At 50.2% G+C, this 23,521-nt stretch overlaps 1 protein-coding gene and 1 long non-coding RNA gene across 3 annotated transcripts; one reads left to right on the top strand and one right to left on the bottom strand.

Annotated features, from left to right (window-relative positions):
• Positions 1-820: 820 nt before the first annotated feature.
• WNT5A (Wnt family member 5A) lies at positions 821-22,384 on the top strand. 2 transcript variants are annotated; one of them, XM_027586985.2, is made up of 5 exons: positions 821-1,525; positions 7,538-7,671; positions 8,895-9,145; positions 13,629-13,921; positions 17,593-22,384. In XM_027586985.2, the coding sequence occupies exons 1-5, from the start codon at positions 1,520-1,522 to the stop codon at positions 18,049-18,051; spliced, it is 1,143 nt and encodes a 380-aa protein (XP_027442786.1). In that variant the 5' UTR covers positions 821-1,519; the 3' UTR covers positions 18,052-22,384. The 2 variants fall into 2 exon arrangements, with proteins under 2 accessions (XP_027442786.1, XP_027442787.1); XM_027586986.2 differs by lacking the exon at positions 821-1,525 and adding an exon at positions 7,079-7,129.
• Positions 1,741-6,959, bottom strand: LOC113918501. The gene is made up of 3 exons (XR_003518587.2): positions 6,373-6,959; positions 4,143-4,248; positions 1,741-2,597 (listed from the first exon to the last, which is right to left on the bottom strand). It is a non-coding gene; the product is annotated as an uncharacterized LOC113918501 (long non-coding RNA).
• Positions 22,385-23,521: the final 1,137 nt, after the last annotated feature.

Below are 23,521 nucleotides of genomic sequence, written 5' to 3'. Positions count from 1 at the left end.
GCCTTTGGTTCTGCAACTTAAAAAAAAAATTTTTTTTTCCCCCTCTGAGAACAGCAGGGGAAAGAGGAGTCCGGAGAGAGGGAGCGAGAGTGAGGCAGTTGGCTAGGAGGGCCGGGGGGGGGGGGGGGGTCGCGGTCCCTGCGGTGGGTCAGTCTGTCTGCGGGGCACAGGATCGCGTGGAAGGCTGCTGCAAGCTCCAAGGCGCCGCCTCCGCCGCCCAGAGTCCGGTTCGGTGCGGCCGCCGCCGAGCGAGCTCCTCCCGCCGCCTCCGCCACCGCCGCGCCGTGCCCCCGACCGCCCGCCGCCCGCCGCCCGCCTGCTTGCTCGCCCGCCCCTCGGGCCCCGGCGCCAAACGAGGAGGTGGGCAGCCGCGCCGGCCATGGACCGCCGGAGCTGAACAGCCGCCGCGGAGTCCCTGGCCCTCGCCCCTCCCCAGCCCCACGCCCGCGGTGCCCTCGCCCCTCTTCGCCCTTTGCCTAGGGAAGGCGGGGAAAAGACGGGGATTAACCCGAAGAGAGAAAGAAGGGAGTGGGGAGGGGGGGAACCAGTGTCTCCCCTGGGGCAATCGCCCATCGCCCCCGAAACTGCTGCACAGAGCGTTCGAGGGACAACTTTTACCCAATTTGCGCCCCCTTTTTGCCAAACCCTAAAATGAAAGGACAAAAGTTGGTGCTGACTCTTGTAGTCCGGATGGCGACTTGTGCATTTTCAGCGGCATCTCCCGGAGAAAAAGCCATGCGCGCCTGATTGTTCTGTGGCCCCAAAGCTTCAGTGTGTGTGTGGGGGGGGTGGGTGGGGGTGGGTGGGTGTGTGTGTGTCTGTGTCTGTGTGTGTGTGTGTACACAGACGTCCACACACTCACTCGCGGCCGCAGGATCAGCGCCTGGAAGCAGACGTTTCGGCCACAGACTTGGAGAGGAGGGAGCTGGAGATCAGGAGGCGTGAGCCGCCGGGAGTTTGCAGAATCCGTGGTGTGAATGAACTGGGGGCACCTGGGCGCGCGGATCGCCCCCGCCCCCGCCCCGGGCCAGAGTTGAGTAGTGGGGCATTTTTTTTCACCCTCTTGTGAAGAATTTTTTTTTTTTATTATTTGTTGTAAAGTCTTTTGCACAATCACGCCCACATTTGGGGTTGGAAAGCCCTAATTACCGCCGTCGCTGATGGACGTTGGAGAGGGAGCGCCTCGCCGCGGAACAGTCGCCTGCACGCCCTCGCCGGACCCGCGGCTCCCTTGTTGCGCGCCGGCCCGGCTTTGCTGTTGCTGCCGGCTGGCGGGCTTCGGCGCCCCCTCGGTTCCCGGGCGCATCCCGGTGCTGCTCCGGCTCGGGCCCTCGGACTCGGGCGCCAGTGACCGCTTCGCCACCGATTTCCTGCGCCTTCCGGACGCGCCCAGGAGGAGCCCGAAGCTCTGCGCCGGATCGTCCCCCCAGGCTTAACCCGGCCGCTCCGCTCGGATTCCTCGGCTGCCCTCGCTCTGGTGGCGACTTCCTCCCGGCGGCCGCGTCCCCTCCCCCTCGCCATGAAGGTAGGTGTTCTGTGCGCTGCCGACACTCGCCACTTTTTTTTTTCTTTACTTTTTTTCTTTTGGAAGCTAAATGACCACCCGCCCCCCCCCCCCCCGACACACACACCTCTTCCTATCCCTCCATTTCTTCTACTGCCTCCAGAAGCTGGAACTCCTGCGTAGCTGGCAGGGACCCCTACCCCTTCGCCCACCCGCCCCCCTTCGCGCACTGCCTCTGTCTCCCGGGAGACTTCCCGTCTCACAAAAAGTTCTGCAAACCTTTTAGACTTTGGAGAAAAAGTGAGGATGACCCAGGGCATTAGAACTGAGAGCGGTTCACCGAAAACTCTTTTTGCCCTGAGAAACACCAGTGTAATTTTCTATGTATATTTCAGCAACAGGATAATGATTCAATTCAACAAATATTTACGAAGCGCCCACTGCGCCGGCACCAAGAGGGTGTGTGGCCGGGGCTCAGAAAGGGGAGGAGGACTCCTTGGTTGGGAGACCCGGCAGCAGGACTAGGAGCCGACACCCCAGAGCAGTGCACCGCCCCCTCTTCCCTCGCCCTCTGCTGCGGGAGGCCAGGTTGCTGCAGGCTCGTCCCGGCCAGGGAATCCCAGCGCTGCAGGCCCGTGTGCCTTTAAGAGTGCCTTGTGGGGGGCCAGCGCGCACCCCGGCGCGGGAGCCGGGTTGCGTTATTAGCATTATTAGCCGCCACTGGGTGAGCCCCGGCACTTTGCCGCGGTGATGGGGGCGGGGAGTGTTGGCAGTAGTGGCTCTAATCCCGTCCGCTGGGAGAGCGCGCCCCGGCCCCCTGCGCGGAATCTGCCCTGTCCTTTGGAAACATTTGGGCCTCCGCTTTGGGAGAGCGGGAGGGGGGCAGTTTGTGAACTCTTGTTTGTTTTAATTGTCAGTTGTATGTTAAAGCCGAGTCACACACTGCGAGGGTCACCGGGAGTTCACTTTTGCGAAAAGTTAACATTTCTTCCTGCAATATAACTTGTTATTTTCCAAACAACTTCTCCTCTGTCTGTTCTCCAAGCTTCGCTCCTTATTTCCACTTTTCTTGATCCTCTCCCATTTTGCTTTTCTAGAAAATAAGGTTGGAGTTAGAATTAAGATGTTTCCTAAAGCAAACAAATTCCCGCTCGTCCTCCTCCCCCCAAAAAAAGTTTTAAAAAGAACCCCAAATCTGGAGACCTCGGGGCCTTGTTTTACTTTCCAAGTCCAGTTTGGCATCGGGGTCCCTTCTCCTCTCCCGTTTTTAAATGGACAACCCCGCTGTTTGGAAGTCACTTGGAGCCAGGGGTGGGATCGCATCTCCCCAGCCCCTGCCCTCCCGCCAAGATTCACTGCTGCTCCAGCCTGATAGGGAGATTTCGTTTCCAGACAGTCTCTGCCAGGGAAGTTTCGAGGGGGCAATGTCGAAAGCGCGCAAGCTGTGGAGACGCCGTGGAAGTTGTGTCCGAGTGTGTAGATCTGTGCCCTGCGTGTGGGGGGCGAGGGGAGTAAAGGATCGGTTGTTCTCAAGTCTTGGGCTTACTAGCTAGCCTTAATCCCGCCGGGCCCCACAAAGGAGGACCTTCCCCAGGAGGACTGGCCCGAGAGTCCCTGGCCTTTCCGTTTCCTCACCAGAGCGCCCCGGTGCATAAGGGGTTAGCACCGTGCGCACGGAGCTCAGCTCTTCCCGCTGCCTTTTCATCCTCGCAGTGCGGTGCCGGCTGCCCCCTGTTGGCCGCCTTGAGGTAGGACGCCTGGGAGTCTGTTCCTTGGGGTGGGCAGTCAGCTGCTCTTCTCTCCCTCCCACCTCTGGCTCGGGTCGGCCTTCCCGACCACCAGGTCCTCCTCTCTCGCGAGGGCCCCTCAGAGGCCCCCAGAGGACAAGCTGCTCTGCGTGGTCGCCGCAGTACGGAAGGAGCCAGGGGTCCGATCCAGCAAACGGGGCTTCGGGGGGAAAGCAGGAAGGGTTTACCTCCTCCCCAGGGCGTAGGAACAGGAGCGTCGCCCTAGGAGGCCTAGGGTAGGGCCTTGGCGCTCTCACCGGGGCTGTCCGCGGGAGCCAAGTGTTGCTTTCTCCTTCTCGGCTTCAATTTCTTCGTCTATTAAAAAGTGGAGTTGAAACTGCCTCTGCAGTGTGGGGGTTGAACTGATCTTTAATTTTATTTCTCCTTCACTCTGCTCTTCCTCTGATAAAGTTGAGAGCCTGTGCTTGGAGGTTAACCGGTGTGAGGTGTGAGTGATGTGAGAGAGAGAGAGAGAAAGAGAGAGAGGAGAGAGAGAAGAGAGAGAAAGTCTTGAAGTCTGAAGAGACTTGTCCTGGGATGGAAGTGGGGAGACAGAGAACAGAACCGGTCTTGGCCACCGCTCTTCCTTTGGAGACTCCTTGTTCTCGTACTTGCTGTTCAGTCCTGATCCGGGGCAGTCCTTGCACTGATTTGGTCGCCAGGAGCTCCCTCCACCTTCTCTCTCGGGCTTCCCCACACCGCCCCCCCCAAAACACACAACACAAATGCAGCGCTGTGGACACAACAAGACGGTGAGGGGTGGCCTCGGTCCCCCCGAGCCCAGGCTAGAGGCTTAGGGGAGCCCTACATCCTTGTACGTTCCCCCAAAGCGGACCTCCTGTGGGCCTCACCAGGCTCATCCCCGTCCACTCCCGCTTCTCTCTTGGCACTTCCTGGGGCAGGACGTCGCAACTTTGTGGTGCAGCCTTTTATCTCCCGCCGTTTTCCGTTTCTCTCCTTTAGGGAGAGATCACAGTGGGGAAAACAAAGTTTATTTCCTACCAAGAGCAAGGATTCTTGAAGTTTCCTATCTTTTTAGCCACCGCGAGCCCAGGTCAAACTCATTTCTGACTCCTAGCTGGTCTCCCCCTTCATTTCCATTCTCCCAGACTTGGGGGACCCTGGACTTAAAAAACCTAGTGGAAGGGGATGCCCAGACCGAATGAAGTAGCGCCCGTGGGTTAGGTTCGAGAATCTTCTTCCTGCCTTTGCGGAATTTCTCTTTAGGGGCCGCAGGGCTGAGGACTTGGGTGCTGGGCGCCCTCTCGGACGCTCTCTGTGGCTGGGCAACCGCCTCTAACCGGAGTGATGATTTCCTCTCTCCCATCCCTCATCACCCCCAGCCTGCACCCCAGTGGATAATAAAGGTTTAGGAACACTTTCAATCCAATGCGGAGGCTTTGGAAAGACAGAATAAGCATCACTACGTTGAGCTGCTCTGGCTTTGGAAACTGGGGCTCACGAATGCCCTACCCCCACCTCAGCCCTCCCCTGCGCTAGAACCTCTCAAGTGCCCTCAATCCTCCTCCCCATCGCATGCTAGGAACGGATTCTGAGGATCCTTACATAAGTGGGCTTCTCATGGCCCTGAAAGTGTTCGAAAGCATTTAGCCGGTTCTTTAGTAAACTCAGCCTCCGCCTAGAACTTTTGTTTTACCCCCGGCGTGACAGTCTCCGGAGAGGTCTCATTTCGTACTGTCTTTTCGGATCAGATCTCTTGGTAAACAGGCAGGGGTGTTTACCCTACAGAGTCGATGTATTTATTAGTGAGTTCGCTGTGGGTTCTTTCAGTCCTTCAAACTTGTGGGGCCTTTTTGGGGGTTGCACGGAGGCTGGAGCGGGAAGAGGGCCAAGCTGTTTCCGGGCAAGCACGCGGGGTTAAGTGGAGACGCGACTCGCAGGGCTCTCCTGCCGGATCCCCTTTGGGACACCTCTGGCCTGCCCCCAGTCTGGAGCTGGGGAGACCCGAGTCTCGGAGACCCACTGACCCACTCCCAGTTAGGAACGGGCGGACTCTCCCCGGGGTCATCGGGCCCAAAGTCGGTTCGGTTTGTGTGGCTTCGCCTCTAACAAAGAGATCCGCTGTAATCCGCCGAATCTGTTATCAATTTCTCTGCTGCCTGTGCCCCGCCCCGCGCGCCCCGCCCGTCGGGAAGCTCGGAAAGTGCGCGCGGCCAGCAGCCATCTCCGCAGGCGTCTCGGAAGCACGTCGGTGCGTGTGTGTCTATGAACGCGTTTGAGTGTGTGAATGTGCATGGGTGTGTTGTGAGTGTGTGTGCGCGCGCGGCCTTGGCCGCGGAGGGGGAGAGGCGATTTTGCAGCCTGGGCCGCGCGCGAAGTTAGACCTCGCAGCCCACCCCCTCCCCTGGAGGAAACTTGACACTTCGGGCGGGGGTGGGGAGGAAGACCGAGCCTTCTCTCTCCTAGGCTGGGGAAACCCCAGGTTTCTATTCTCCGGGATGCGCCCCTAGCTTTGCGGCGTTTGGAGAATGAGTGGGTCAAGGGCTCAGAGCCCCCGTTAGTGGGCACCGGGGACCACATAAGCATTTCCTCCTGGAGAAGCCGCGAGCTGTCCTGGTCAAAGGGACGGCGGGCATAGAAAAACCTTGGCACGCTCCTGGGCCCCCTTCGCTTTTCCATGGCTGCCTAGATCCTCTCTGTCCCTTTGACGGCTCACGTTCCAGGCCCTTCGGCCGCCTTGAGGAGGCTCACCTTTGCTTTCCCGAGGAAGGGGCTCCTTCGGGGGCTGCGGGTGGTGCAGCGCAGCCCGGTTACACTTATCAGAAACGTAAAAGGGAATTTTGGAAAGCCGCTCCTCCCACCCGCACGCGCCACTGTCTCGCGCCCCCGCCGCCTACAGGTGGAGAAGTCACCAGTGGGGAGGAACGGCCGCGAAAGCTTCCAAGGCCGCCCCCTGCCCGCGAAATTCTTCACGACGGGAACCTTCGCCGCCGGAGCCCTCTGCTCCCTGGAATCCAGGGGCTCCGCCGCGGCGCGGGAGCCAGCGCATCTCTGGCCCCGCCGAGGGTTCACTCGCGCCGGCTGTGGCCTCACCCTGCACTCTCACCGTTCGGGACTTACCGAACCGAGTCTGAATCGGGCTGGAGGGTGGGGTGGAGGTGTTCTAAGGCCAGGCTCACAGGGCCGCGATGGCGAAGTGGCCGACAACCCCAGACCAAGACCAAAGGAAACTGGAGTCCCCCTTGGCGTCCTTTCCTCTTTCTCCGTGGCAGCTGTCAGGAGTGGGGACAGAAGGGGGGCGGGAAGGAGAGTGAAATGAAAAATCAGAATTTGTGGGAGGGCAGGGAAGGGATCCTCTCCCAGGACAGAGGGACCCGGACCCCCTTCTTCCCTCAGGGGTACTATCCCTTGTCCCCTTCTCGGGGGTACACTTGAGTTGTAGAAGGAGGCTGCAGGCAGGGGAAGGAGCACTGTTTTTCCGGTTTCCTTGGTTGAGAGAGCAGAGCTCTCTCCCCGTTATCCCCAGTGCCCCCCATCTCCTCCCCACTACAATCTGGTTGAACTGTCCTAAAGAAACCCAGGCTGCCCTTCCCCCTCTGGAAGTGGCTTACCCCAAAGCGGCCTGTAAACTGATTAGGAAACATACGCTGTTAATTCCGAGCTGCATTTCCCAGCTGGGCACTCTCGCGGACGCCGCTCCCCGGGGCCTCGCCCCCCACCCCCTGCCCTTCCCTCCCGCGTCCTGCCCCCACCCCCACCCCCCACCCCCGCGCCGGCCACCCCGCCTCCTCCGCAGCCGCCGGCGGCGTGCTCCACTCGCCTTCGCGCTCCTCTCGCCCATGGAATTAATTCCGGCTCCACTTGTTGCTCGGCCCAGGTCTGGGAGCGGACGAGGGTGGCTGCGGGTTCCCGAGTGAATTCCCGAGGAGGGACCCAGCACAGCGCGGACTAGAGGGGAGCGAGGGGGTGCGGGAAGCGAACAAGCAGGAAAGAGGCAGCGCTTGGCACCGGGGCTTTGACTCAACAGCATTGAGACATGTTTGTAATCGCTGGCGTGCCCCGCGCGCAGGATCCCAGCGAAATCAGATTTCCTGGTGAGGTTGCGTGGGTGGATTAATTTGGAAAAAGAAACTGCCTATATCTTGCCATCAAAAAACTCACGGAGGAGAAGCGCAGTCAATCAACAGTAAACTTAAGAGACCCCGGATGCTTCCGTTGTTTAAACTTGTATGCTTGAAAATTATCTGAGAGGCAATAAACATCTGCTCCTTTCTTCCCTCTCCAGAAGTCGATTGGAATATTAAGCCCAGGAGTTGCTTTGGGGACGGCTGGAAGTGCAATGTCTTCCAAGTTCTTCCTAATGGCTTTGGCCATATTTTTCTCCTTCGCCCAGGTTGTAATAGAAGCCAATTCTTGGTGGTAAGTTCCTTCTAAGTACATATTCTTTGTTTTATTTTATTTTTTTTGAAGATTCGTGGGTATGATGCTACAGTATTTAAAGCTGAATTGTGAGTTTGAGTGCCTTTATCTGGTATATGCGTGTATAATGTATTTTGTTTATATATCTGGAAATCAGAATTTTCTTTTAACTTGTTAATATCGTCAAGCTTAATCTTTAGCTCCGGAGGGAATGGGACCCTATAAATCTACACCTTTTTCTATGAGGCCCTTGTTCAGATGTCTGCTTGTAGTACATCATGTAATAAAAGGGGACCGAAATTCACTTCTCTAATAATTGTAAGCCTATCTATAAAATTTACTTTTGCCACCTCTAGGTAGTAAAAGTGAGTTCCAGCTTTTATTTTTTGTCACTTGAGGTTATTAACCTTCAGGGTCTGAGGTAGGCAGGGTGTTCTAGGAAGACAGCTACACTCCAATTGGGGAAGTATTGGGGCTTGAAATTTGATCAAAAGGAGGTGAACATGAAGTAGTCAAACGTCCCTAAGTGAGCCTTTCTCTCTGGTTAGGGGCCTTGTAGATAGACTGCAGTATATCCAGAGGATTATTTTTGACGGCGTTCTGGATATTTTTTTCCCTGTAAATGAACAGCGTTTTTTCTGACTGTCAAACATGACTTGTATTCACTGGATACCCTGTCTTGGGTCTTTCACAATCACATAAGGGGCCCTTTTAAAATGTCCAGAACATGGTGAATTTTCTTCAGTCTCTCTACTTGGGTCCCTGTTCTTCCGTCAGTCAGAAGGAGCTGCTATCTCCTCCACCCCGCGTCTCATTGTGTCTACTTTGGGCATACATACGCTTTCAAGGCAGATCCGTCCAATTTGTGGGGCAAAGTGAGTCACTTTCTCTAATGTCAGAGGCCCGTCCCCCAAACCATCTCCTCCTTTTCTGAGCGCATTTCGGAAACATGGGTTCAGGTAGATGGCAAGGAGGGCAAAGAACGGAGTGAAAACCTGACTGAGGAGCCAGATGGCGGGGTGGGGACGACACAATACCTCCGTTTTCTGAGCGCAGTTTGAACAGAGGAGTTTTATGAAGCCCTTCTACTTTGTCATGAGGACAAGCCGGAGAGAAAAAGCATCTGTGTGCTGAAAACTCTGTCTCGCTGACATGCGTTCAGGGGGCCTACGTCGAGAGTTCACGTAAATCTTGAATGCACATCTCCCCCCCACCCTTTCTAGGTCGCTAGGTATGAATAACCCCGTTCAGATGTCAGAAGTATATATCATAGGAGCGCAGCCTCTCTGCAGCCAGCTGGCAGGACTTTCTCAAGGACAGAAGAAACTGTGCCACTTGTACCAAGACCACATGCAGTACATAGGAGAAGGCGCGAAGACGGGCATCAAGGAGTGCCAGTATCAATTCCGGCATCGGCGGTGGAACTGCAGCACCGTGGATAACACCTCTGTGTTTGGCCGGGTCATGCAGATAGGTAGGACACTGCGTAACAGACGTTTAAATAGAGATCAAGCCTTCTCCTGCAGAAGGGCTTCCCTGCGCACTTGGGAGCTTGCTAAGGAGGGAATTTTCCAGCAGGATGAGGGCGGGGGAGTGTTGGTCACTACTGCGGGCCTTAATGCTGGTTCCCACACCTTGATGATAATAAGTTTGGGGGCGCTCACTCCTTTAGCCAAATCAGAAGGGAAGCATCAGAGACACCTTCATTTTTCTGAACCCTGCATTTTTTTTTTTTCTAAAACGCCTTCTGTTTGGAAGAGAAGCAGAACGCTTATGTTGGTTTCTCAAAAGGAGGTGAGGAAAGATGAGTCATTTATATCCTTTTAAACTTCAAAACTCTTTTAACGGTTAGAAGTCTCTTAAGCCACAATTCAAATGGCCCACGCATCAAACTAAATACTGTCATCTTTCGAATGCTGGCTATGTTGGAAGTGAATAAGGTTTTAATTTTCCTAATATAGATATTTCCTGAGGCTATAGAGATATATATGTTAGAAGCTTTATTTTTAGTCCCAGAAAGAATTTTAATTAGAAGTGATCCAATTTACGTTGCGATTTTGGCAACTGATATAAAAGCACATGCTAGAAACTTAAAAAAAGTCTTAAATGTATTGCTCACAGTCTGATTCTTTATGTTAAACGTATCGTTGAACTTGGTATTGCATGGAGGGAGGAGGCGGCATTAAAATGGGGCTAAAGGCAAAGAATTTGGAAACTCAGTTTGCCTCTGGTTTGGTTTACTAGCATAGGATATTATCTGACAGATGTGATCCTGTATGTGTTTTCTAGTGTGAATATTTTAGGTCCATTTAGTATTATGCAAACAAGCCCTTATAATTAATACGACCGCGGTGATTCCTAAAATAAGAAGCCATTTATCAGAGCAATTAACTGTTTAGACTGACTGAAGATAAAAAAGTTGGCTTAATATCCGTCACGGATGGATAAAATGCTTTTTTAAAAACCCTGAAAAGTGCATTCATTGAGAACAAAAAAGAGTTGTCAGTGGATGTTTGAGGCCAGCGACTTCATATACTAAAATAATACGGGACTGGAAGCCATTCCTCTAAATGAATGGCAAAGTGGTCTGCAGCTCTCAGCCTGCAGTTTCATAGGGCTTTGTCCTTCCTGTTAATGATTAAAATGTGCTAATGTATATACTGGAATCTGAATCTAGGAGTTGAGCGGCAGGGACACAGGAGTTTGCCCTGAACGTGGACTGCCCTCTGTAGTTAACTGGGGTGGTGGAGATTCTCTTCTGCATTGTCATATTGTGAGTAAGCTCACAACTGGTTTGTGTGTTGGTTTGTTTTAGCTGTATCAGAATGGTAAGTTGTCAGCTTTGCCTTATATATATTCCCCCTAAACTGCCTTCCTCTCAAACTCTGGGAGCACTTTTTCACATGTGTGTGAGTTTGCAAAAGCCATACATTTTTGATAGTAACCAGGAAGCAAAACAGCAATTGGAATGGTTTTTCTGTGTCGTCACTGGAACAGGGCTTTGATTTAAGATCCTCTTCTCATCTTCCGATGTAGCCTGTGTTGGGCCAAAATGTTCAGAATAAGCTATCATTTGCTAAGTGGATTTGAGTTCTGCTGGAGATTTATTTAAAATGTGGTCCAAGATTCAAAGAGTCTGCTTCCTCAGGGAACAAGCAGAACCTTTGGTACAAAGGCTTATAGTTAATTGTCCCTTGCAAATACACTGTCTGGTCCTCAGTTGTGTGGTACTCCCATCTGGGTTGGTGGCAAGTGGGTGGGAGTAGAACCTCCTGGCAGCCTCCGAGGGCACCCTGCTAGATCCTCCCATCAAGCTAGCTGATGTCCTGGGCATCTGAGAGCACACCCCATCCTCCTTTGCCCAAAGCCCCCCAGGTTCCCGGGATCTTATAGCAGGAAGCTGCTGCTGGGCTTTCGGTAGAACACTGCTGGGGCCTTCTCTTCTATTTATTTAAAAAAGAGATGGAGGGAAGAGAAACCAGAATAGATTTTTGTGGAAGGGGAACATGGACCCAACCCTAACAGTGGGAAATTTACTTGGCTTTCACTTTTCTATTTATGAGTCTGTTTGAAGAGAAGGAGCTAAGGGAAAGTTTAAGATACCTTTGATGCTGCAGTGTGTGTGTGTGTGTGTGTGTGTGTGTGTGTGTGTGTGTATGTGTGTGTGTGTGTGTGCGCGTATGCATGCATGCACCCACTCCAGAGCATTTAGTACAACCAGGGACATGGAGAGCAATTCGTGTCCGTGAGAATCTGACCCTGTGATGGGGCCAGTGTCTGAGAAACTCAGGCTGCCACTTCCATCCCTCTTTGACTCATTTTTCTAGGGTGCCAGTTGCCTGGGAGGCACTGTATGTACACAATTGGCCAGTGAAGGGCCCACTCTTCATTTTGGAAACTTTCTCATTTTTCATCATGCTACCCTTTCCTCCAGCTTTTGTCTCTGTCTCTTCTTTGTCTCCACACTGTGAAAAGATATATAAGAAAGGCTCCATTTTTAAGGGGTGCGAAGGTCCGAAGAGATGTAGATTTCACAGGGAGGGAAACCGAACTAAACCAGCAGTGTTCCATCCGGGATGGCTGTGTCCACAGGCTATCAGCCAAAGAGCACTTTTCAAACTGACGTTTTTCCCTTCAGTGACCAATAAGCTTAAGAGATTTCGACCAGGTTTGGGTGTCAGGGCGAAAAAAGGAAATGCTCAAGGTAGACCCATGAAAAAAGCAGTATTACTGTGTTTTGTATAAAAGTCCTTTTATGCACTGTCTACGCCCAGGACAGTGCCTTATGTTTATCCGTCCCCACAGGACTGTTGATCTATCTTCCTCTAGCTCCTGCCTTACTCTACAAGTCTCCCATCCAGGGCCACCACTTCTTCTATACTATCAGTGTTAATCCTCAAATAACTCCCTAGAAACTATCTGCTCACCTCATTTCTCTCCACTCCCTGATGTGTCCTGCCTCTCTCATTTGAGCTAGATAGATGTAACACCCCTTAGGAACTTTCTGGATCCTCCTGCCAACCACCAGCACACCCCTTAAATTATTCACTTTTTACATTGTGTGAGAGAAGGTCTGTGGTAACCAGGAACCTTGGCCATTCCTGGAAGGAGGAATCACAGACATCTGTGGATTGAAGTGTGGAGCTCAAGTCCCAGAAAGGGCAGCCTGCTGGATCCTGGAATTGGCCTAGCCATCCTTCTCAGACGGACCCTTCTAGTTGGGGCTGAATCCCCTGTTGTCATCTGTTCTTCTGCTGTACCACCCCCCCCCCCCCCCAAAAAAAAAGATGGTTAGCAAGCTCTTCAAGTGTGGGAGAAACTTATGCTGGTACAGGGATTTCAGCACCAGAATCGGCCTTTTTTTCTCCTAGGCATCTAGTTCAATGCCCTTATTTTATAGTTGAAGAAAGTGAGGCCCCCCCCCCCCCGTCCCCCGCCCCAGTATACCCCTCAGGCCCAGCTTCAGTGGGCCGGGTGTTAACCCTCTCTCTCTGGTACCACTACATTTTTATTAAGTGGCTTCTTGTTACACATGGAAACATCTCCATGTACAAGTGGGAATTGAGGTAGTCTATGATTGCCTCCATTTGCCTCCTGACAAATGGGACTTCTCTGTCAGTGGTACAGGGAAGTAGCCTTTATAGGTTTTGAGAAAGGGAAGACTTTTCCCCTCAGATTGTGGTTTCTTCCTTCTTGCAATTTATTGTCACACTTTGAGGCAAAGGCTATGGGGGCAGGGGGGTTTGCAGAAGTAGCATAAAAGGCAGCAGGCAGGCTGTTTTAAAAGTAGACCTCCATCTTCCTGAAGGCGAAGTACCAGGCCAATTGACTTGGGATTTAAGAAGAGGCAAGTTTCACTGTAATACTCTAGGAACAACAGGTTCAGAAACGTCCTTTGGGGATGTCAAGAGCCTTGTCCTGAGACGGGCACCATGCTGCTTCGTGATGGAGCAGGGGAAGCCAGGCCCCAGGAGGACGGCCTTTGGGTCCCAGGGCCTAAGACTTTCAGAGGCTCTAAGCCTAGCAAATTCTGTGCTTCCGCCGGAGGTAACTGAAAATGAAAATGACACCAAACCTTAAAATAAGTGTAAGGAAGTCTCCCCACATTCTGTTCTCCCTCAATGACTTCTTTCATGTGATTTTGGGAAGTAAGTTTCCAGGATTTTCAGGGGCTGGAGGGAAAAACCAACCCAGCGCTGCCCCAGCTGGCTCTTCAGTGTCCCAGCAAAGACCTCGGGGGTCTGTCACTTGCTGCTGCCGCGTGTTGGGGCGGCTCTCCTGGCCTTCCCTGGGGGTGGGGGCCGGCCCCGGGTGTGTTAGGGCTGGGGGCGCCCCCGGCCCCCTCTACCCCAGTGGGTGCCCCGGGGCCGCTGGGTGGGAGGGAAGGGGTGGGGCTCCGGGGGGGGGTGTCCTCAGAGCCGGCAGGCGCCCGGTGACCCCCCGCGTCCCGCCCACAGGCAGCCGCGAGACGGCCTTCACGTACGCGGTGAGCGCCGCGGGGGTGGTGAACGCCATGAGCCGCGCGTGCCGCGAGGGCGAGCTGTCCACCTGCGGCTGCAGCCGCGCCGCGCGCCCCAAGGACCTGCCGCGGGACTGGCTGTGGGGCGGCTGCGGGGACAACATCGACTACGGCTACCGTTTCGCCAAGGAGTTCGTGGACGCGCGCGAGCGGGAGCGCATCCACGCCAAGGGCTCGTACGAGAGCGCGCGCATCCTCATGAACTTGCACAACAACGAGGCCGGCCGCAGGGTGAGTCCCGCCCTGCCCGCCCCGGCCCGCTCGGGTCCGCAGGCTCGGCGGCCGTCTCCGGCCCTCGGCGCCCCCCAGCGCCGCCCTCCAGGTGTACCTACCCCACAGCCTCGGCATCGGGCCCCCACCTTTTCTGATTCTGGCTCTGTCTCAGGTCGCTTTCCCTCCCTCTCTGCTCCCCTGTCTCCTTCCCTTCCTCCTGCCCCACCTACACCTAGGCCTCTCTGGAGAGGGGTGCACGCCCCAGAAAGGCCTCCTGGAGGTGAATCATCCTGCCCTGGTCTCCAGCAAAGGTGCTCCTGCAGTTGCCTGAGAAAGAGCTTTCTCTGCCTTTTTAATTAGTCCCCAGTGCAATTGGCCAGCCCAGCTCAGAAATAAAAATGAATAAAGTTCGCCCTCCTCCCCAAAACATGTTTGTGGTTGGGCTTAAATTTGGGAGAGGGAGTTCTTTCTCCTGGTAGGTGCCCAGTTGAGAAAGTCCTCAGCTCAGCTTCCAGGACTTAAGCTTTTCCCTCACTTGCTTTCTTCTTGCCTCCCCTCATGGCATTAGATAGCAGGCCTGACAGATTGAGGGTTTGGTTTTGTTTTGTTTAAAGAGCTTTTCTAGGAAAACTACAGCATTTTTAGGAGTGTGGAATTTTATAGGGCTGCCCATCAGGCCAATCGAGGGTGGATCTGGATAGAAGAGAGAGCCACTCAGAAGTGCCCAGAGAGACCAGCTTTGCAAGCCCTCACCAGCCTTCTGGGTCCACTCTTTCCTTCCCCTGGTGGGAAGCTTCTCCACAATAGTTAAAAAGACCCTTTTTTTCCTGCGGTTAAACACATGGCACTTTATGGCTGCTTTAAAATGAAGGGGTGAAACTTTGCTTAAGTTTGGCAGCATTGAAAACCAGGGTCATTATTTTTTCACAGAACCCAAGGTAGGTGCCAGGAACTTTCTGGTCAGAGATTTCACTCTTCTGTATTTTGGGGCGAGGAAAAGGGAAGATAATCACAGAGTAAAATATAGAGGACTAGGAGGAGCCTTAGAACCTTCTAACCACACACCCTCATTTGTAAAGCTTGGGAAACTGAGGCCCTAGAGAACCACTTCATGGCCATGGGGGAAAATTGATGGATTGAGATACAAGCCCAGGCACATTTTTTATTAAACTCATGCATCACAGCTCAGGAGTAAAGGGCTATCGGTTTTGGAATTAAAGAAATCTAGATTAAGATCTGTTCTGTTCCTTTCCGTGTATGAGCCTCAGTTTCCACATTTCCACATCTGTTGGATGGCCATGGCATGAACTATCACTTGGGGTTATGTGAGGACTAACTGGGATCATATAGGAGGTGGATCCATACGAAGTTTTACCAACACTTGACTATCTCTGACCAGTAAAATAAGAGTTTCACATGGTTCAGTCAGAAGGGCTGAGTTTAGTGTCTGCCTTTAGTAAGTGCTTGATAAATCATAATTGTTAGACATTATGAAGTAGGGAACAGAGAAGTCAAAGATTATCTAGGTAATTCCAGCTAACCTAGCTTCTCACTTAAGCATGTGGAGGTATTGGGGAAGGATTAAACTCGGCAGATTTTTGCCTGTGGTGCCCTGAGGGGTCACATTATTGCCCCAGAGGGAGTGTGGCCTCTCCTTTCTCAAGCCTCCCATTGCTGTCTCTCCCCACTGCAGCTGACCAAGGCCACATAATGGCCATGTCAGCCCCACTCTCTGTGGGAGCCCATACAGCTTGCCCCTGTCCTCACAGGGGGCACATCCCATTACTCTGAGCATACAGGGCCTCAGACCAGACGTGCCTCCAGGACAGAGATGTGCTTGACTCTTCTGGGCCCCATTGTGCCCATATTTGGTACTTTCATCCATGGAGGGGATTTCTTTGATTTCTCTCGGGAAGAGAAATGATCAGGGGCTTAGCAAGCAAGGAGAGAAGGTCAAGGGATTTCCAAGTGGAAAGAGGGGGTTTTGGAGAGTTGGAAAAGCACCTTTAATATTAGAATGTCATTTAACATCTACATTTTTAAATAGTGAGTGAATTCTTTTTGTAGGTTTTATAACTTGAGCAGTGAACTGTCCTTGGATCCTGGCAGATGAAGTTACGTAGAAGACAGTTTTTCTCCAGGACAGTGGTGGTAGGGAGGAGGAAATTTGGACACTGTGCCAGGAAATCCTATTAGAATCACCTCAGGGCATTAGCTTTTTATTTTCCTCAAAGGGGAGCAAAGGTTAAATACATTTGCAAAACCCTTCCACATATTAGCTGAGTGCCTGAAACTCTTTATGCCAAGGGAGTACATTTTGCCCCCCCCTTTTTAAAAAAGCCCCTTATGAATCCTTCTAGGATGAAGGGAGCTATTCTGGGTGGAAGGAGCCTTCTAGCTCACTCCAGCCTCCAGGTTCCTGACAGGCCCCCTGCAGCTTGCCAGCACCACTCCGATTCTGCAGGGTGACTGGCACAGGGGCTGTGGGCGGTGGCAACTATAAATAGGCAGCCACCACCTCCCAGACTGCTGGGCACAGTGCTGTGAGGCCAAGGCCAGTGGGCGCTGCTACTGGGAGGCCACAGTGACCCAGTGAGAGCCCAGGACCAGCACCCAGATGCCATGCGCTCATCACCCTGGAGAAAGAGCAGATTCACTGATTTCATCCTGTATGCCAGACACTTTTGTTGCATCCCCTCACTCTGTCCTTCTAACAGTATTGCAAGGTTCATACCATTATAGTTCTCCTTCCCAGATAGAAAGAGGAGGCTCTGAGAGGTGAAGCCAGTTGCCTGAATTCAGGGGCAGAGTTAGGATAAAACCATATCCGCCTAGGTCTGGTGTGCCTGCTCTTATCTTAGGCAGTGTGGGGAACGGTTAGGGATTGTGCAGGACACAGGAGTGAGACTGCCTGAGATCCAGGCCTGGTTTCCCCACATTCTAGCTGTGTGGCCTGTGCAGGCCACTTACCCTCTCTGTGCCATGTGCCATCATCTAACCCATTATAATGTTATTTGGGAGGATTCAATGAGATAAATAGTATAAGGCTCTGATGACAGTGCCTGGCACACAGCAGTAATAACAGTGACTAAGATTTGAACCCTGATCCCACCTGGGCTGGCCCCCCTCCCCGCCCTCCTGCTTAGCAGCTGGGTGCCCATGGGCAAGTCACCAAGCATGAGCTTGGAGCCCAACTGCCTGGGTTCAAATCCTGGCACCCCTACCTTCCAGTGGCTGGGTAAGAACTCTATGGGCCTCACTTTTCCTCTGTGAAATGGGCATATTAGCACTACCCTCATAGGCTGCCTGAGGGGATTAATCCAGGTAATGAAGGCGAGGAATTGTGAATAATCTCTGGGATGAGCGTTCAAGACCTATTAGTTGCTGTAACGTTTTCCTGGAAAAAAAGAAGCAACTGGAGTGGTCTTTTCCCGTTCCCATTTAAAAGCTGGTTGTTGCTCACGGTGATGTGTACTAATGAGGGGCTAAGAGCCTATTTATTTTGTAGACTTTTTAAAGAAGGCAACACCAGCCTTCTGGTAGCTCAGGATGAGGAGGAACTAGGCTGGGCCCTGGCAGAGCCGGGGACCGTGGCTCCACGGGGAAGGGTGAGAGGAGCTTTGGGAACATACCTTCCACCAGCGTGCTCCTCCGCGAGTGGGTACACTGACTGTCCCATCTCCCCACAGACGGTGTACAACCTGGCCGATGTGGCCTGCAAGTGCCACGGGGTGTCGGGCTCGTGTAGCCTCAAGACGTGCTGGCTGCAGCTGGCCGACTTCCGCAAGGTGGGCGATGCCCTGAAGGAGAAGTACGACAGCGCGGCGGCCATGCGGCTCAACAGCCGGGGCAAGCTGGTGCAGGTCAACAGCCGCTTCAACTCGCCCACCACGCAGGACCTGGTCTACATCGACCCCAGCCCCGACTACTGCGTGCGCAACGAGAGCACGGGCTCGCTGGGTACGCAGGGCCGCCTGTGCAACAAGACGTCGGAGGGCATGGACGGCTGCGAGCTCATGTGCTGCGGCCGCGGCTATGACCAGTTCAAGACCGTGCAGACGGAGCGCTGCCACTGCAAGTTCCACTGGTGCTGCTACGTCAAGTGCAAGAAGTGCACGGAGATCGTGGACCAGTTCGTGTGCAAATAGCGGGCGCCCGCCGCCCGCCCGTCACCCAGCCCCGCCCCCAGGACCCACTTATTTATAGAAAGTACAGTGATTCTGGTTTTTCTCTTTTAATATTGTTTTATTCCCCCCCATCATTGCAACCGGAACCATTTTTTTTCTGTTCCCATCTAAGAACTCTGTGGTTTATTATTAATATTATAATTATTATTTGGCAATAATGGGGGGTGGGAACCAAGACAAATATTTATTTTGTGCATCTTTGGAAAGGTAAGACAAGACTTCTTTTGATGGTATAGGATGAGGGGGGATTTACATGTACCCTTAGTTGTGTGCACATCTAGAAGGGAAAGGAAAGATGTTTTCTTTTTCTCAACTATGGGGTCAAATATAGGACAGGTAGCATCCAGCTGGAAGGGGGTGGTACAGCTCTCTGCACGATTCAGCTTCTGTGACCAAAATGAATTGTAAATGCTCTGGGGAAAGTGGAGGGGTCTGGAGAAACAAACACAAAATGAGACCCACCCCCTTCCCTAGGGGCTGCCAGCCTGAAACATTTTCAAAATGGTAATTTAAAAAGTTAACAGGGAGAATCTCACATCCCTCAAAGATGTATCATTTGTCTTATTTTTCTCAAATGTTCCATCTGCAGAGGGTCCTGTACTGGTAGCTACTGAAACTTGGGGAACAGGGAGGAAAGCCTTGGGAGTTAAAAAAAACACCTTAAAAATGCCTGTATCGAGATACTGATTTGATGCTGTTACAGGAATTAGGTTGTCAGATTGGAAAAGGATCCCTGAATGATTCTGGGTACCAGCCATTTTGTTTGGAGAGAGGCAGGGAGGTTGGATTGAATATAAAAAGAAAAATATACTGTAATTTTCTTAGGGATGCTTGGTTAATAAATGATAATGATGAAAATAATAAATGAATTCCATTCACAGATCCTCAGCCCAAACAACAAGGTAACTGCCTGCAGGTCAGGTCTGCACCAGAGCAGAAACCCTGTGTGAAGGGGAGAAAGTGAAATTGGCCCTCGGGCTTGACCCCAGGCCCTCTCTGATTCCTCCTGGCCCTGCTGTGATGTGATGCTGGTCAAAAGGCAGCTCCACTGGGTCCCCTTTGATTGTGGGACAGGAAATGAAACATTACAAGCTCCACTTGGGAAACAGTTTGCTACTTGGGGATTTTTTCCCCCTAAAACTTTTATTTTGAGGAGCAGTAGTTTTATATGTTTTAATGACATTACATGGCTAATGGAGTTCCCAGAGGTGTTGCAGCGTTTCACGCTTGTGATCCTGTGTGTAGACTATCCACTCCAGCTTTTCCTATTATACTGCAGGTGTACCCTAAGACTGTTCCTAGTGTACTTGAACAGTTGCATTTATAAGGGGGGTGTGGTTTAATGGTGCCTGATATCTCAAAAGTCTTTTGTACATAACATATATATACACACACACATCTATATATAAATATAAATATAGTTATATCTCAGTGCAGCCAGTGACTTATAGTTTACTCTGGGGTTATTTGTCCCTCTAGAGCATTGTTATCCTTCAATGCAATCCAATTGGGATTTTTCCAGAAGGTTTCCGAGTTGAGCTTGGGCTGCAGCCCTGAAGCGATCGATCACACCTGGAGCATCACAAAGCAGCCTTGTTTCTGAGGAATCTGGAAGGTCTTAACTGCTAATGCATGTTGGTTTGAAGATTTCTTTTGTCGTCCCTGCACCATCCCCTTCTCTCCAACCTCTATTTCTGTATACTTTCCAGAAAGGGCATTACTCGTTTGTTATAGACATGGAAACCAAGAGACATTCAAAACTCAGAAGCATTGTCTACGTTTCCATTTCCTTGGTTCATTTTGCAGAGTGGAAACCGGTGCTTCTTAGATCTGGTAGTACCTGTTTGAGTCCGTAAGGAAAATCGAGCTCATGACATAACATAGCTAGTTAAAAAAAAAAAAAAATTTTTTTTTTAAAGCAAAGGACACCTCTTTCCTAAAAGTGCCATCAGATGTGTTCTTATCTCAGACTTATGCTGTTTTTAAAAGTTTGGAAAGATACTCATCTCCTGCAACCCTCCTAGGCTCAGTGGCCTTCATAATCACCTCTGCCACCTGTGGCTCTTTAATTTATTGCACGAAGATATTCTCGTCCCCTCAGTTGCAGTGAATTGCAAGCAAAAGATCTTGAAATTGAAAAGCACTAATTAGTTTAAAATGTCACTTTTTTGGTTTTTATTATACAAAAACCATGAAGTAATTTTTTTTTGCTAAACCAGATTTTGTTCCTTTTTAGTGATTCATGTTTATGAAGAGAGTTGAGTTTAACAATCCTAGTTTTTAAAAGAAACTATTTAATGTAAGATATTCTACTTGTCATTCAGATATTATGTATATCTTCTATGGCCTTTATTCTGTACTTTTAATGTACATATTTCTGTCTTGCGTGATTTGTAAATTTCACTGGTTTTAAAAAACAAACATCGAAAGGCTTATGCCAAATGGAAGATAGAATATAAAATAAAACATTACTTGTATATTGGTAAGTGGTTTCAGTTGTCCTTCAGATACTTCATGTGAAGGTTTTTTGAGAAACCATGAGGGATAGTTTAGAATGGCTACACGTCAGAATAATAGAAGAGTAGAGAGTTTTACCAAAACCAAACTTCGGGAGCTTCAAAAGATTTCTATATGTAACGGAACAAAAGGGGAATTCTCTTTCCTATATGTGTTCCTCAAAAAAAAAAAAAAAAAAGCAAGCAAGCAGATGGCTTAAAGCTGGTTATAGGATTGCTCACATTCTTTTAGCATTATGCATGTAACTTAATTGTTTTAGAGCGTGTTGCTGTTGTAACATTTCGGAGAAGAACTGAAAAGGCACACGCTTTTATCCATGACCAGTATTTTGGTCCAAAAGTGTATTTGTGTTTACCACTGCATCTGTTTGAAGTTACTATGGACGGATTGTCTCTATGCCCCTTTGAAAGTAGTTCTATGAAAAGCAAGCCTCAGTCTGCAGAGAATGAAACTCATTGGAAACTAAAGGTTCGTTGTGTTAAGTGCAATTAATATGAGTTCTTGTGCTTTCTGAAAATGTACACCGAAATCTGGCCGCACAGATTGATACGTTAGCCCTTTGCTTTTTTCTTTCCGGATAACCTTGTAACATATTGAAACCTTTTAAGGATGCCAAGAATGCATTATTCCACAGAAAAACAGTAGACCAACATATAGAGTGTTTAAAATAGCATTTCTGGGCAAATTCAAACGCTTGTGGTTCTAGGACTCACATCTGTTTCAGTTTTTCCTCAGTTGTATATTGACCAGTGTTCTTTATTGCAAAAACATATACTTCATTTAGGAGCGTCAGCATATTTTCCCTTCTCATCCTGGAGTGCATTCAAGATCTTCCCAATACAGGAAAATTAACAAAAAATTTATATATATGCAGCGGCAAACAGAGCCATGTTCAAAATAGTAATTATGGGCTCAAGGAATAGGAAGATTGTTTTAAGTTTTAGTCCGGTTTATCTGTTCAGTTCTTCAAGCCGCTGACCTCCTGAGACTGATTTAGTAGCCTCCCCAAAACCCTTTTCTCATACAATTTTGCTAATACCAGTTTCCAATTTGTTTTTGCAAAATGTTATTCAAGCCACTGGAATTATCAAATATGACACTCTAGCAGGATAAGGGCTCCAAATGAGAGACTGGTACTGGCTGACTCCAAGAGATCATTAGCAAAAACAGTCCCCAAAGACTGAGTGGAGCATAATATAAATAGAGATGGATAAAAAGGTACTTATAACTTGAAGCCTATATGTAATGCAAATATGCACCAAGGCATAGGTCGGAGATACCGCATTATCACTGTAAAGTATACTTTTAAAATATTTATTTTTTTTAAAAAGTATTTTTTAGTCTCCCCTCTCTCTATGGAATGGGGAAAACCAGAGGCCGTGTTTTGAAAATAAGACGATGAAATGAGTTTTTAATACAGGAAACATTTGGCAATGTAGGAATTAAAACTAATTTACCTGTTTGCACAAACTTTACACTTAAACCTGATGATTGGATATTTTAGTGAAACATCATCTTGTTAGCCAACTTTAAAAAATGGATGTAGAATGATTAAAGGTTGGTATTTTTTTAAAAGCAAAAAATGTATCGATTTGAATTTAGAAGATTTCATTCAAATGCTGTCTCAGTATTTCAAAAGCAAAAAAGAAATGAGGGAAATTGCCGCTTAGATCAGTTTTATAAGCAGTGTACAATTTGCTGGGCTAGAATTGAGATAAAGATTATTTATTTTTGTTCATACCTTGTACTTTTCTATTAAAATCATTTTCTGAAATTGGCGCAGTCACGTGTGTGTTTAGCAGAGATGGCGTCCATGGCCATCAGAGCTGGATGCGAGCACAGAGCACGGTGATGGCTTAGGGCCTCCAGAAAAAGAAATTCACGTTTCACGCATGTGCATGATATTTTGGTCGAACGTTGAGGGTCTACTTTGTATTTTAAGGCTCCTTTTTGTTTTCCTTGATGCTCATCTTATTTCTAATTCATTCTGCTGCCGCTAACATCAGGGTCATGTTAGGAGGTTATTACTCAGTGTCGGAATTGAGCACAGTGACACGTGACATTATGACGAAATGCCAGGGCAAGAGAAGAAAGACTAGGATTTGAGGGGAGAGGGGAAAAAACGTTCAAAATAAACAGACTGAATCACCTGAAACATCCTGCTGGTTGCTTTTTGCATGTTGCATGGTTGCGAGCCAGGTGTTTAAAACCTCAGCACTGTTGGTATTTGGGTCTGGGTTAATTCTTTATTGTGGGAGTGTCTCCCGTGTGATGGAGGTTTTGCAGCATCCCTGGCCTCTAACCACTAGATGCCAGCAGTACCTCCCCCAATTCGTGACAACCAACAATGTCCTCAGACGTTGCAGAATGTGCCCCAGGGAGCAAAATCACCCCCAGCTGAGAACCACAGCTTTAGATGGAGGGACTGAGGTCCTGAGCACTTGAGGAATTCAGGCTAAGTACAATGGGGGACTGTTCACTTGCCTGAATTGACTAATGAGCCAGAAAAGTCCCTTGCAAGTTTTCCTGTATAGAAATGGAGATGCAATGTCTTCCGTAGGGCAGCCTGGCTTAGCCGCTAAGAACACACATTGTTTGGATTCCAAATCCAGGTACCTGGACACACCTGTGCTGTGTCACTTTGGGGAAGTTGTAGAACCTCTCTGAACCCTTGTCTTTAAAGTGAGAGGCAATATTATACCCACCTCTTAGAGCTACTGAAAGATAAAATGAGTTAACGTGTTTGGAGTGCTTAGAGCAGGTTCTAGTACATAGTAGGTGCTCACTAAATGCTCGCTAGGAAGGACAGAATAAGTCTGAAGACTAAACCCAAGAAGTGTGAGCCAGTTCTGTTTAACAGTCCCAACAGTGGCCAGCAGGATGCTAGCAAGGCACCCTTGGTGTCCGGGGAGCT

The sequence above is a fragment of the Zalophus californianus genome, chromosome 1, assembly GCF_009762305.2.
Source record: "Zalophus californianus isolate mZalCal1 chromosome 1, mZalCal1.pri.v2, whole genome shotgun sequence".
NCBI classification, from domain to species: domain Eukaryota; kingdom Metazoa; phylum Chordata; class Mammalia; order Carnivora; family Otariidae; genus Zalophus; species Zalophus californianus.
This window is presented reverse-complemented; position numbering and strand designations above follow the sequence as displayed.

Bases quoted from the DNA above. Each gene is read 5' to 3' on its own strand.
- WNT5A (XM_027586985.2), top strand. The intron at 9,146-13,628 runs GTAGGACACTGC...TCCCGCCCACAG, and splicing joins TGGCCGGGTCATGCAGATAG to GCAGCCGCGAGACGGCCTTC. The intron at 13,922-17,592 runs GTGAGTCCCGCC...ATCTCCCCACAG, and splicing joins ACAACGAGGCCGGCCGCAGG to ACGGTGTACAACCTGGCCGA.